This window comes from Pleurodeles waltl, chromosome 4_2 (assembly GCF_031143425.1).
Source record: "Pleurodeles waltl isolate 20211129_DDA chromosome 4_2, aPleWal1.hap1.20221129, whole genome shotgun sequence".
Taxonomy (NCBI): Eukaryota; Metazoa; Chordata; class Amphibia; order Caudata; family Salamandridae; genus Pleurodeles; species Pleurodeles waltl.
The window spans coordinates 524,245,378-524,258,290 of NC_090443.1; the positions used below are offsets into that span (position 1 = coordinate 524,245,378).

A 12,913-nucleotide genomic window follows, 5' to 3' on the forward strand; every position below is an offset into this window, starting at 1 on the left:
AATGCCTTTCAAAAAACTCTGTTTTACAGCCAAGCCTGACGAGAATGTGCTGTTATATGGGCTGTGGGGAGTGGTGGGGTCAAAGGTACAAGAGGCACCAGCGGATCCTGCTAAGTTGGTCAGAGTTCAGTCACCTTTGCCACAGTTTCAGATGAAAGCAAACAGTGAGGTAGACAGGAGGGTGCGCGTGAAAGAGGCAGAGACTTTGGATTGGTAGCTGGGAGCCCACTGTGAAAAAGAATAGGAGGTAGGGATGGGCAGGGCGACGTGCTAGGACGCTATAAAGAGGAGCCTGAGCCACCCCTCTCCGGTTTCTCTCCTTTGGCACAACAGGGACAACAACATGTCTCGGATTTTTATCAGAACGAGGCGCTATGTTCAACTCACTCGAGAGCTTCAGAGACAGCACTGCCTGAGAGAGGCACCAACAGCCCTCAGCAGAAGGTACGTGCATTAGTCGGGATAGGGTAAGGAAATAAGAGAGCCAGCGAGGACTTTTACAGACAGGAACTAGCTTCCAGAGACAGGGGAGAGAGTGCCTAGAGACGGTAGAGTGGACCCAGACTCTACGCTGAGAGCGTCCGGAGACATGAGCGAGGGCCCAGAGGCAGGGGGTTCAGAGACCAGGGACAGGGCGTCCGGAGCCAGCAGTAGGCATCCAGAGGCAGTGAGAGTTTGCTTAGAGACAGGCTAAAGAGGGCCCACACGCTTGGGAGACAGCGTCCGGGGACAGCAGAAAGCACCCAGAGGCAAGCTAGAGGCGGTTCAGAGAGGGGGGGAAGGGTTAGAGACCTGGACCAATGGAGCGTCAATAAACAGGAAAGAGCCTCCAGAGATGCTGCAGAGAGACAGAGGGAGGGAGGCAACACTGAGACAAGCTGAGTCAATGGAGTCAGCACCCAGAAGTAGAAACAAGCAAAGCCAAAGCAAATAGGTCTCGCATGTGCCAGATCTATTGTCCTATTCATTGTTTTTAGCCATAGTGCAAAGCAGCGCGACCGCTATGCAACATGGTTGAAAGGAAGGGGGAAAAGCGCTATGACGCGGACCGCATTGACAGCTTCAGGTCTCCAAAGGTCTCAAGGGACCTGCACCAGGTATAGGTTCGCATTATAAAAAACCTGCTCCTGTTACGATTAGAAAAGAAAGGAAGAGAAAAGGTGAGTGGACGATAATGTCAAATGAGAAAAGCCAACCTCGGAGGTTCCATGAATGAAGTCAGAGGCTGAAAACGAAAGGTGAAGGAAGAGGCGAGGTAACAAAGGGGGCTGGGTTGAGGATATAAATAGTATCACAAAAAAGAAAAATAGTACCCCAGTCACAGCGCCTGCACAGGAAGGACTATAATCAAGATGAAGCAATCCCTACTTGGCTGTTGCAACCGAGAAAAAAAGAGGAAGTGAAGCCGGGGCGCACCACCCAATTAGGAGGCAGAAAATAAGAGTGACAATGAAGGCAATAAATGGTAAGCATTGGTCAGGCTCCAATCCCCTTGGTGTATACAATCTCTCTGCAAGCTACAGCGCACGGCCTGTTGCAGGTGACACCTGAAAAGGGCGTTCATACACTTAGGAGAGAAGGCATCCTCCAGAGATAGAGAACCTCCAGGAAAAACCGAGACAGTGTAAAAGATATTTGGTGCTGGGACAGAAAGGAAAGTGTTCAGAGACAAGGCATGCCTGAAGAGACATCACCTCAGGGCCAGAGCTAATGTTTTTCGAATTGAGGAGCCAGTTTTGAGTCCCCTCGGCTCACCATCCTGGGATTCTGAGCAAATCATTCAATCTCCCTTTGCCTTTAGAAAAATAAAAATACTCTGATCTTTTGTAATGTAATCTGGTGCTTCTGCAAAGCTCTCTAATGTCTAATGGCATTGTACCAAAAATTATGCTATAAAAATCTGCCAATGGCATTGAGTCTGAGGAGAAAGTATTAAAGGACAAGGCAGAGGGTGCCAGAGACCGGTGAGAGAGCCTACCGAGACAATGGAGAGAAACTACCAAGAGAGATGAGAGCACATCCCACAACAAGGGAGATGGAGAGTTAAGAGCCTGGAGAAACAAAGTGTAGACAAGCAGTTGCGATGCAATAGATCTCGCACATTTCAAACAAGTTAATAGCCATCTTTTGAAAACAGCGCCCACGAGCAAAAACAAAAAAAAACGAGTGGAAACTGAGAGCAGATGACAAAAAAATAAAATCAAGTTAGCTTTAAAAAAAGTTGCGATTTTGTTTTTACCAGTCACACACCTGTTTTGTGAGGTACTGGAAGTTAGAACAAAATAGTACCTCAATCAGTTGGTAGCAGCAGATGGGTACTAATTAAGTTGAAATCAATTAGTGCTTGATCCCTGCTCCATAATGAGGAACGGAAATGGTGCCAAGCATGCCTTGACGAATTACGATGCTGTAAAGAGGAGTGCCACAAAAGCCAACAAATGGTGAGTGACAGGCGGGCTCCAGGCCCTTTACTGACCACAATAGTGTCTCGAATGCACTCACAGGCTCGTCCCGAAAAAAAAACAGGGAACACAGCACCCAAACACCCACATTTATACTTTTTTAGCGCCATATTTGCGTAATTTTTTGACGCAAAATCGGCGCAAACGTACAAAATACAAGCGCAAATGCGCCACTAAAAAAGTATAAATATGGGCCAGAGTACTTTAGGATATGGGAGAAAGCGTCCAGGAATAAGAACGCCCACACCACGAGAGAGGACAGCCAGGGGCGTGGCTGGTATTACTTCTTCAGGTCCAAAGACAGCAGGCTGTCAGTTTCATGAGGGGCTCAATGCACTCTGCTTGTGGCAGGCTATTACTGCCCAACATGGAGAAAATCAGACGTTTTTCATGACTTTCATTAAAGTCAAAGGCACACTTGCTAAGTCAATGTCCAGAGCGAGGAGACTGTCCAGCGACTGGGAAGAGATCTCCCAAAACACAGGACAAAATTTACGGCAACACTAGAATGAGCTTTTAGGAAGCTATGAAACATGGTAGCAGGCATATTTCATTTTATTCCATAGTGTGTGTAAAGAACCCTTAAACTGATGAAAGTCAGCAAAGCAGTAAAACACACTTTTAATGCACCAAATAAATAACGATTCCATGGGATACGTTTTCAAGTGCGATAGATAACACCTATTACACATTTCTGAGGAATAATGCTTTTTTGTGTGCTAAACGCTACAAAATCTGGATGGTACAGTAAATATTGTACAGTTTTCTCTTATTAAATGCCAGTAGGTTTAACCTATCGAGGGTGAGATATCTACTTCCACTGGTAATTACCGGATGAGATAAATACCACCAAATTCACAAACAGGGGATTAAACAGGGGTCAGAAAACACCAACTCACTCATAATCAAGGATAAATGTGAGAGGAGGCGTATTGGGTTTTTGATTGGTCTAGCAGAAGGTTCTCAATGGGATGTATTATACAAGTCAGCAGCTTTATTCATTTTTACGTGCATAATCTGGTATTTGCTTCAGGGAATGGGTCTGGCAGGTATGCTCCAAAACACATAGGATTGTCCACCCATACAAAGGTGCTGGGTCTGTGCTGTGAACATATTGTAGAAGGCCAACGGAATGCCACCGCACTTTAAAGTGTACACAAAACTATTGGGAGCCTAGGATGATCAGACAATAGTAAGATACTGAAAATTGCGCTGTATTATGGTTTGGTAGTAGTGAGGAGAGATATAGCACAAAAGTGGGGAGATCCTAGTTTGCCAATCGTCGAGGAATGGTGACATAATATGGATTGGTGCATGGCGTCAGAGAAGGTGACATATGAGGGGAGAGGTTTCCCACATAAGTTTGAGAAAATATGCTGTATCTGGAAAAAACATCCCAATCTAGGTTTGAGTTTACCAAAGGGTGGAAAAGGGTACTTTTGCACAATGCCAGAGGGGAAGTATTTCTGCATCTCTTGTGCATTTTATAAGAAACATGACATATATGTACAGTGTGGCCAATGCATAAAGATAACTCATTTATCAGGAATGACTTCACCCCCTTCTTTCCTTTTTTTTCGTTGCCGACTCACGTTTCATTAAATTGAAATACTTAAAATAGTGCAATAAAAATGAATACCTTACTTTTCTCTCATCATTTCGTGTATGACCAGTTGCACCCCTCATCCATACTTTTCTCACCACCACAATCTCCCCATGTTGTTCCTCTCCTCCTCCTCTCCGCTAAACTTAAACTCCTAAGTTGCATTTTTGCGGCATGCGTCGGTTGTGTCCTCTACAGGTATCCAAAAAAAGTTACATTGGCATACAGCATGGGTTATATCTGCCATTAACAGACCACTGGAGCATTATTGTGGTAAGAAGAGAGCTGAACTTTAATTGCCGGTGCTGCCCACTACAGCAGGCTTTAAGGCTATTACATTATTGGTCCAATTGTTTTAAATACCAAAGTCAATCTGGTATTTCGGAAGTCACCATCAGACTTTCACTAGTGTTATGCTTTGAAATCCATTGTCAGCTAGAATCATACACAGAGCACATGTGCATTATGCGATTTTCTTTCCCCTGAAAAATAGGTTAGATTGAGAAGCTTGTTCAGTGGACTGGTCCCCAACATTCCAGTACTATTTCTAAACACTACCAATGTTTTTCAGATGAGAGAACTGAGGCTCAAAGGAGAGAAACTAATTTCCCCGGAATCACACTATTTGATTATAATGGAGCAAAGCTTAGAAGCTGTCATTTTTACCCCCGGAGTTGACAAGCTAAATACTAGATCCCAGGCCCCCACCTCATATGATTGAACCTCACTAATGTCAATGTGTCTTGTCCACAGCTTTGCCTCTGCTTCAGCGCTGTTCAAGGCCAGGTCTGATTTATGGCCCCAGGACGTGGGCATCCTGGCCCTAGAGGTCTACTTCCCCTCACAGTTTGTGGATCAGACAGAGCTGGAGAAGTTTGATGGGGTGGACGCTGGGAAGTACACAGTAGGCCTGGGCCAGACGAGGATGGGTTTCTGCTCTGACCGTGAAGACATCAACTCCCTGTGCCTGACTGTGGTGCAGCGACTCATGGAAAGAAATCGCCTGTCGGGCTCCTCTATTGGCCGTCTGGAAGTGGGAACAGAGACAATCATTGACAAGTCCAAGGCAGTCAAGACCGTGCTGATGCAGCTGTTCGAGGACTCTGGAAACACAGATATTGAGGGCATCGACACTACCAATGCCTGCTATGGAGGCACCGCCTCCCTCTTCAATGCTGTCAACTGGGTGGAATCCAGCTCTTGGGATGGTAAGGAGAGTGCCAAAATAGCCTTTTGTAATGTGGGACAACGGGAGGGTGCTTAATGAGAAAACTGATATGACCTTTGCCTGGCCAGAAGAAGTTTCTACTGGGTTGTTTTCCTTTTTGAGCGGAAGCCAAGAGTAACAATGACTATAGGTGAACATGCAGGGCGATCTCACGGACAAGTCAACAGGTGAAACTTTGTGTCTAATATGTAAGGGAGGAGCAGGGGAAGGGCACACATACTCTCACTACATATAGTTAAGATTAATTCGTCCATTAAGATAATTGGAACCTTTGGTACCACCTCGTCCCACCAAGGATTAATGAGGCCCACACTGTAGGATATTGCTCCTTGTCTGAATCAAGGGACCCAAAATGGCAGGGAAAGAAGGGAGGTGTGATTCCTCTATTAGAAGTGGAAGATCAGGCGGTGTGTATTGTATGGCCAGTTCCCATAACCCAAACCATAGACTCCTTGTACTTCCACCTGAATGTTTCAGTCCAGGTGAGGGACTGTTTCAAACTTTCTGTCAAATAACTAGACACACAGGACTGCAGTGCCAGGCTGTTGTAATGGAGGCACCCATAGTAGGCAAATGTTCAATTTCTACATGGCAAGTACCAAGGGGATTCCTTTCAGGAAGGTGAGAACCGTACACAGCCTCAAGAAGAAGAAATCATGAGACATACAAAAAGAATGACTTTCACAGGAAGTAATGCACATTGTACTCTAGTGACCAGATCGTCTTACGGGTCATGAACAGCCGTACTAACTGTACTAACTCTACCATTGTGATCCCTCTTACCATGTTGGCTCCCAGGCAATATTATCCTTGGTACTTGCAGGCTTCCTGAACATTTATAGGCCTATAGGGAAAAGAGAGCAGCATTGTGGCTGGACGTTGCTGCCGCTGAAGATCTGTGTTGTGGGTGTATCCTCCCACCAATCACTATCTAGGGAAAATCCCCAGATGTGCACCGCAATGGCGCCCAAGCTAGGAACCAATCTAGGCTAGTCTGGTTGTGCATTGTCATGCTTAGGGGCAGCATGCAACCAGAACAAGGTAGGTGACTGCCTGGTAGCCAGAGTCAACAGTAGAGACAGTGGCCCTATTGTGTTGACAGAGTTTAACTGTCTTCTTACTTTTCCGATTCTGCCCGTTGTTGCCCCATGCCTGTGTCTGGTGCCAGCTCACACACATGATCTGCAACTGCGGGGGACAGGTCCACACAGACAACACCTAGTATATACATATTTGGCCCTTGGACTAACCAGATTCCTTGTCTCAGCCCAGTGGAAACCCTTAAGAGGCTATTCACGCCAGGGGAAACACCCAGTGCATAATTTGTAAAATTATAAGTGCAGGGGCCCAAAGTTTTTCCTCAGATGCCCTCCGCCTGTGCTACAGGCTGTTGGGGTTGCTAAATACCAAGGCCTTCTCATTCTGATGGCACCTGATGTCTCCTTCTTCCATCATTCTACACTCCCACCCCCTTTATTGCACTATTGCAGATTCTTTCTCACCCCTTATGTCACCCCTTTGTGCTGTTTTTCAATCTTGCTTCTTCATTCTTATCCCCTTTTATCTGACGAGGAAAAACAAGTCCTGGTGCCCAAAATGAGCCTGACTGGGTTCCACCAGCAACCACTATCTTAAATTAAGCACTGGATACACTTAAGGAGTAATCTAACACTATCCGGCCTTGAGCACTTTGCCTCCTAGGCACTCCTCACATATAAACTTTACAGCTCAGGCAAACTTTGCGCATGCATATCTGTTAAAGTGTACGATCACGCACTGGCAGACATAATCCACGCAGTCCATTAAGCCACCTACCACTTGCAGGGTAAAGGTTATCTGCCTGTGCCCACCCCAATCCCCCATAGGGCCACGTGTAGCACTGCTACACAAGGAACAAACAAGCGCATTCATGCATGCCTTTCACTTTCATAATATTTAAAAAAAACAGTGTCCTAGGGCCAGATGTAGCAAAGGGTTTTTCCCATTCTGTGTCAATTGGAAAATGTGTTCTACATATGGCCCCTAGTTTGTTTATCAGCTCACATGCTATGTAAGGTGCAGCAGGCACATACTACATTAGGTAGGCTTCAGTCCCTACTTTCTCATGGTGAACGGAACAGCTCTGGATGTCCAATAAAGACATACCAAGCTTCTTGGCTTTCTTGTCTAAAGGACTCTAAATTACTCTGTAAAGTTTCTACCCTAACAGAGGCTGCAATCTATCGCTAAAGGATGCAACACAACTCATTATTGTTATGCCTCAGATAAACACAACTCTTCTTTAATAATAACCAGCATTTCCAATTATCTGCAATTATCTTCCATTCTCTTAGTCTGATCGCTCCCTGATCTTATTTGACATAACCAATGAAAGCACTTTGCCAACCAACATTTTAGGCCAATAATGGATGAATTCTTAAGCAAGGAGTGCCATTGGCGTCCACTGAAATATAGTTTAGGATCATGGACGCATGTTCTGTATTTGTCTTTGACACATGAATGACTGAGGTTTCAATTAATTTATTTTGTCTTAGGTACTAGAAACTGTTGAGGTACTGCAATTGGCAGAGCGTTAAATTCATTGGACTTTTCAAGTTTCACACTAAGATCCATTTGTAATCTCCGTAGTATGAGCAACATTTTAAAAGCAAGTAAAAGGCAGTATATCAGTATACATGAATGGCTGATCACCTTGCCTCAACCCTACATGTAGGTAATTCCCTCTAGTGCAGTTTGTGCTGATTGTTGGTATGTGTAGAGACACCCGGGCTCTCCCCTACAATGTTGCCTGCTCCGTGACGCTATACGGTGTCCGGAGCGGAGGTAATAAAATAAAGAGGCACTCGGCCCGCATGGTCTTGGCGCGCCAGTTAAGCATACAGCAGGCTGCAGTGTGGTTATTGCTTCCTGTTAGGCCGCGCAGCCTGCGGTCTATGCAACGCACCCCGCCGTGCTACAGTATGCATATTCTGCCTTTCTAGGGCACGAGTTGTCTGTGCATGCTATTAATCATATTATCTTCCCACCTGTATCTAACCTTAACCAATATCTTTATCTGTTTCTCTCATTCTGCAGGCAGATATGGTTTGGTGGTGTGTGGCGACATTGCAGTATATGCTACAGGGAGTGCCCGACCCACAGGAGGCGCAGGGGCTGTAGCAATGCTCGTTGGGCCCAATGCTCCCTTAGCCCTTGAGAGAGGTTTGCACTAATTCATTATTTTAAGTGATTATTGTGATTATTTTCATCTTGCTGGGCTAGCAGTCAAAGATCCCATAGGTGGCTTACAACAACATGCCATTGTCATTAAGGGTATATGGGAAGGGATGTACACAATGGGTGGAGTTGGGAAATCTTTACTTTTATTCTAACAAACTTCGGAATAGTGTTTTCAGTTTCTTCCTGTCCTACCCAACTCATGGTAAGAGCCATTAAAGCCATGCATTTGGCAATAGTGCCCTTTATATACATCGCAAAATGAATTATCACTTGGCATTTAAATAAAAATAATTATTATTTCCCAACTCATTTAATCGCACTTTGAAGGGTGAAATGGTGAGTTGGGCCCACCAAGGTGCCAGCCTTTCTAATGTGGGCTTCCCACAGCTCCCGGGAGTAGGCTGGCAGGGCTATCATGCAGGTGCGTGTTCAGGTCTTCTCACAGTTCAAGTAAAGCCCATTATGAGAAGAGAAGTGTGTCATGGGCTACCTGCTGGGCATACTACCGGAATCAAGCTTTAAATAACATGCTACAAAAATATTGTAGCCAGAATATCGACACAAAAGTATCTTGAAGGTACGCTTACATAGACAAGTCCAGATTTACAATCAATATCTCGACATATATAGCATTTTGATATATATCTTCATGGTAGGTGGATGTGGAGTTAAGAATAATAATCTAGCCTTATTTATGTACAGTTACTTTCACCAAATTTTGGTAGTTAATATTCTGGCTTCATTATGTTTGTAGCACAATATTTTTGTACTCAATATTCTGACATGCAATCTCTTACCGCGCTTTCCTAAACTATTTAAGGGGAAAGCTAAAATAATGCCTTGGTCTTCTCCAGGTGTAAGAGGGACGCACATGCAGCATGTCTATGATTTCTACAAGCCAGACCTGTCTTCCGAGTACCCAGTGGTGGATGGGAAACTCTCCATTGAGTGCTACTTCAGTGCCCTCGACCAGTGTTACGCGGTGTACCGCAAGAAGATTAATGAGCAGCGGCAGAGAGGTGAGTGTAGGAGGGCAGGGATAGTGGTGGCATCTGCACTAGCACATTACAATCCCATCTGAATTGTTTCTACTGCCAGTCAAAACAGATTTTGGGTTGCATTGCAGAATATCAAAAGTAGTGTAACAAGCAACGTAATTCTAATTTCTTTTCAACATACTCTATTGCAGTGAAACATGTCATCCAATGCAATCACAACCATCTACTTTACCCACCAAACCACTTCCATACAACCAATTGGAGCGTTTTACACTGCACAACGACCCTCCAATTTAATGGCTGTCTTCTCCAACCAAACACATCTCCCCCACGCTCAATTTAGCTCTGTGGAAAAGACAACTTCCATCAAACTCCTCAAATACATCTCCCGGGTGCAAGGCACCTTCCCTTCAATCCTATTCCAAGTATCTCTTTTCCCACCAAACAACTTCTATCCACTTCACCCCCAGATGTTTTCTTATTCAACCAAACTACCTCTGCACCATCCCATCACAAAGTCCATACTAATGTTAATATAATTTTATCCAACCATCCACCTCTCCCAAAAAACTACTTACATCCAATCCATTATCAATCACCCTGCTTAACAACTTTCATTCAATCTTGTTCATCCATCTCCCTCTATACAACTTTAATTCCAGTGATGTCCATCTGCAACGACACAGCTTTCAGTCTTTCCAGTATTAACCACCTCCAAACAACCAACAGGTCAATCATGTCAACATTCTCTTGTTGAAACCACATCTTTTACTAAACAGTTAACTCAGCTTGGGCTTGGCAATTTTCACATCAAATACAGCCACACAGCCAAGCAGGCACTCACCAAGTCAGGAATTTATACTATTGATCACTCATCATAGTCATTCCAGGTAAACTGATTATAATGCCTTCTTGCTCCTAGACTGGGCCCCTGAGCTCGTAGAGTCAGTATATACATGAGACCAGGTCCCCCCTCACACCTTTACACAAACGGAGTTACAGCTTTATACTTTTTGTCATATATCTCTCTCTTCCTCTAGCCCTTTATTGCTTGTTTTCTTGTGCTTCCCTCTCGTTCCTCTCTCGTTGTTTCTAAGCTTGGTGTAATTGGGCATTCAGTGCAGTAGATTGGTAGATTCCTAACATTAATTGAGAGAAGGAGTTGGCTGGACAGTCTTTTTATGTTTGACTCAGGTGGGTAGTGTGAGAAGAGAGTTTTCTTCAGCATTGTCCTAACCTGTAAGAACATAGTAGGAAAATTGGAGCAGGCCTGATGTGCAGAGGGTTGTCTTCCCAGATTCTCATGGGCGTAGCTTCGGGGGGGGAGTGCTACACCACCATAATAAATTAATTTTTGGATACATAGTTGGATATAGATGCTCTGCCAGATTTCACCAGGAAGCTTTACATACATTCAGACAAAACACACACACACACTCTCCCTCTATGTTTTTAATTCAATTCAATTTCAGCTTTATTTCGGTAAAACAATACCATAAAAGCATACCGACACAATTCATACATTTCTAAAAGAAAACAAAAGCGATTTGGTTAAAACAGTAAAACCAGACCCATCATAAGATTAAAAAAAATAAAATCCAGGACTCCCCCAAGGTCATACAGTACAGTTAGATAAAAGAAAAGAATAAGCAAATGATCGATTAAAACACTGTAGAAATACACAGTACACATCACTTTACAAAACACCAAGAATATTATAGAATAACCATAAATACAATCTGTGTGCACAAAACAAATGGGATTGATATCTGACTGTTAATAGCAATGGCTGTGTACTGGCAAGAAAGTTCACTTGGTCTCTAGAACTATAAGTAAGCACAAAAAATGACCATTGTAAAGATAGAATTTCGTGCTTGTTTTGTAAGACATTTGTCCCTAGCATACCAAAGTGCCTCTAAGAATCTTGGCAATGTGCCTACCACCATCAGATGTGGTCTTGATTTGCTAGTTTTTAAGAGCTGAGTGAAAATCTCTAATGCCCAACGATTTCTTTTTCCCATACATGCCTATATTCGGCTGAAGGCCAAAAAAGGCAGACAATCAAGTATTACAAAAGACACATTATTCCAACAACAATTAATATTCATTTAGCTACTAAAACCGACTGTCTGGATAGAAGCAAATATTAATCTTAAAAGCTATAAATAAGAATCAATTACAGTATTACATTTTTATAAAGCCCTTAGATTTTGCCTCCAGTGCCATCAGGCACTTATTTTGTTTTGGTAGGGGAGGACTATTTAAAATAAAATGAATAAATAACTGAATCCTAGAGCCTTAGGCCCGCCTTGTCTCTAATAAATGAAATTGCTAGTAAAAACCGGCTTAAACCAAAAACAACGTATGGTATCGTACTAGATCTCAAGAATCTTGCTGCTTCATTATAGTTCCTGATTCCAACGTTCCTGCAAATAGGTCGAAGCCATTTCCTCCTTGGTTTATCATAGGCATTGCAGTTTAAAAGGACATGGTCCGCCGTTTCAGGAGTCTCCATATTACACAGCCCACAAATCACCTCTTGTCTTCTCCCATTGGAGGGACCCCATTTAGAAGTAAAAGCCTTAACCTGGAGAGTCCCATATCGAAGCTTCATAAATAAAACTTTTGCTCGTCTAGGTTGGATAGTATCTATCCATTCCTCAGCATACGGTAATGGTTTGATATCCAGGAAACTTAAAGTAAGTCTGCCTAGATCCTTGCTGTAGAGAGGGCTGTTAAGGGTAAAGTCCCAAAATACTTGTTTTAGTTGAATCTTAGATTGTTTTGTTAGTGTATGTGGTTCTTCCCAGTAAAATTTAAGGCCAAGAGTGTAAAAGCATTGTCTTATATAATGGAGCCACGGGAGGGAAATTGCCTTGTCCAAGTCTATAATCTCAATTAGCGCTTGCCTATAATGGATTAATTCAGGGGTAGACCAGAGTCTGCACCAGTAAAGCAAGGGCCTCAAGGCTGCCAATTTACCTATTTGTTTCATGTTAATATCATAGGTTAAAGGAATCAGTGGAGTAGATGGAGGGAGACCCAGTACCCCCCTTATAAAATTATTTTCCTGGGTAACCAATGGGGTTAGATTTATGAATCCCCAGAGTTCAGCACCATATAGGGCAGCAACCTGTGCTTTGCACCTATAGATCTCAAATACTGGTGAGACAATACTAGACCTTGAACATTTATAATTTTTGCTAATTGCCATGGAGCTATGCGCTAAGGAAATAGCAGCTTTGTTAACATGCGGTGCCCATGACAATTTAGCATCAAGGAGTATCCCTAGATAGTTGAAATTTGTTACTCGTTCCAATGCCTGCCCTCTAATCCGAATGTTTCTCTTGAGTGCTTTATGAGGGTTAACAGTCAGGTATTTGGTCTTGTTCGTATTGATTTC

General features: G+C 43.5%; 1 protein-coding gene across 1 annotated transcript in view; it reads left to right on the plus strand.

The window, feature by feature from the left end:
* Positions 1-295: 295 nt before the first annotated feature.
* The window catches only part of LOC138293047 (hydroxymethylglutaryl-CoA synthase, cytoplasmic-like), a 38,891-nt gene continuing 26,273 nt past the window's right edge, over positions 296-12,913 (plus strand). Inside the window, exons 1-4 of the mRNA XM_069232036.1 lie at positions 296-444; positions 4,819-5,273; positions 8,369-8,494; positions 9,367-9,531. Coding sequence (XP_069088137.1) covers positions 344-444; positions 4,819-5,273; positions 8,369-8,494; positions 9,367-9,531 — 847 coding nt within the window. The 5' untranslated portion in view covers positions 296-343. The remainder of the gene's footprint in view (positions 445-4,818; positions 5,274-8,368; positions 8,495-9,366; positions 9,532-12,913) is intronic.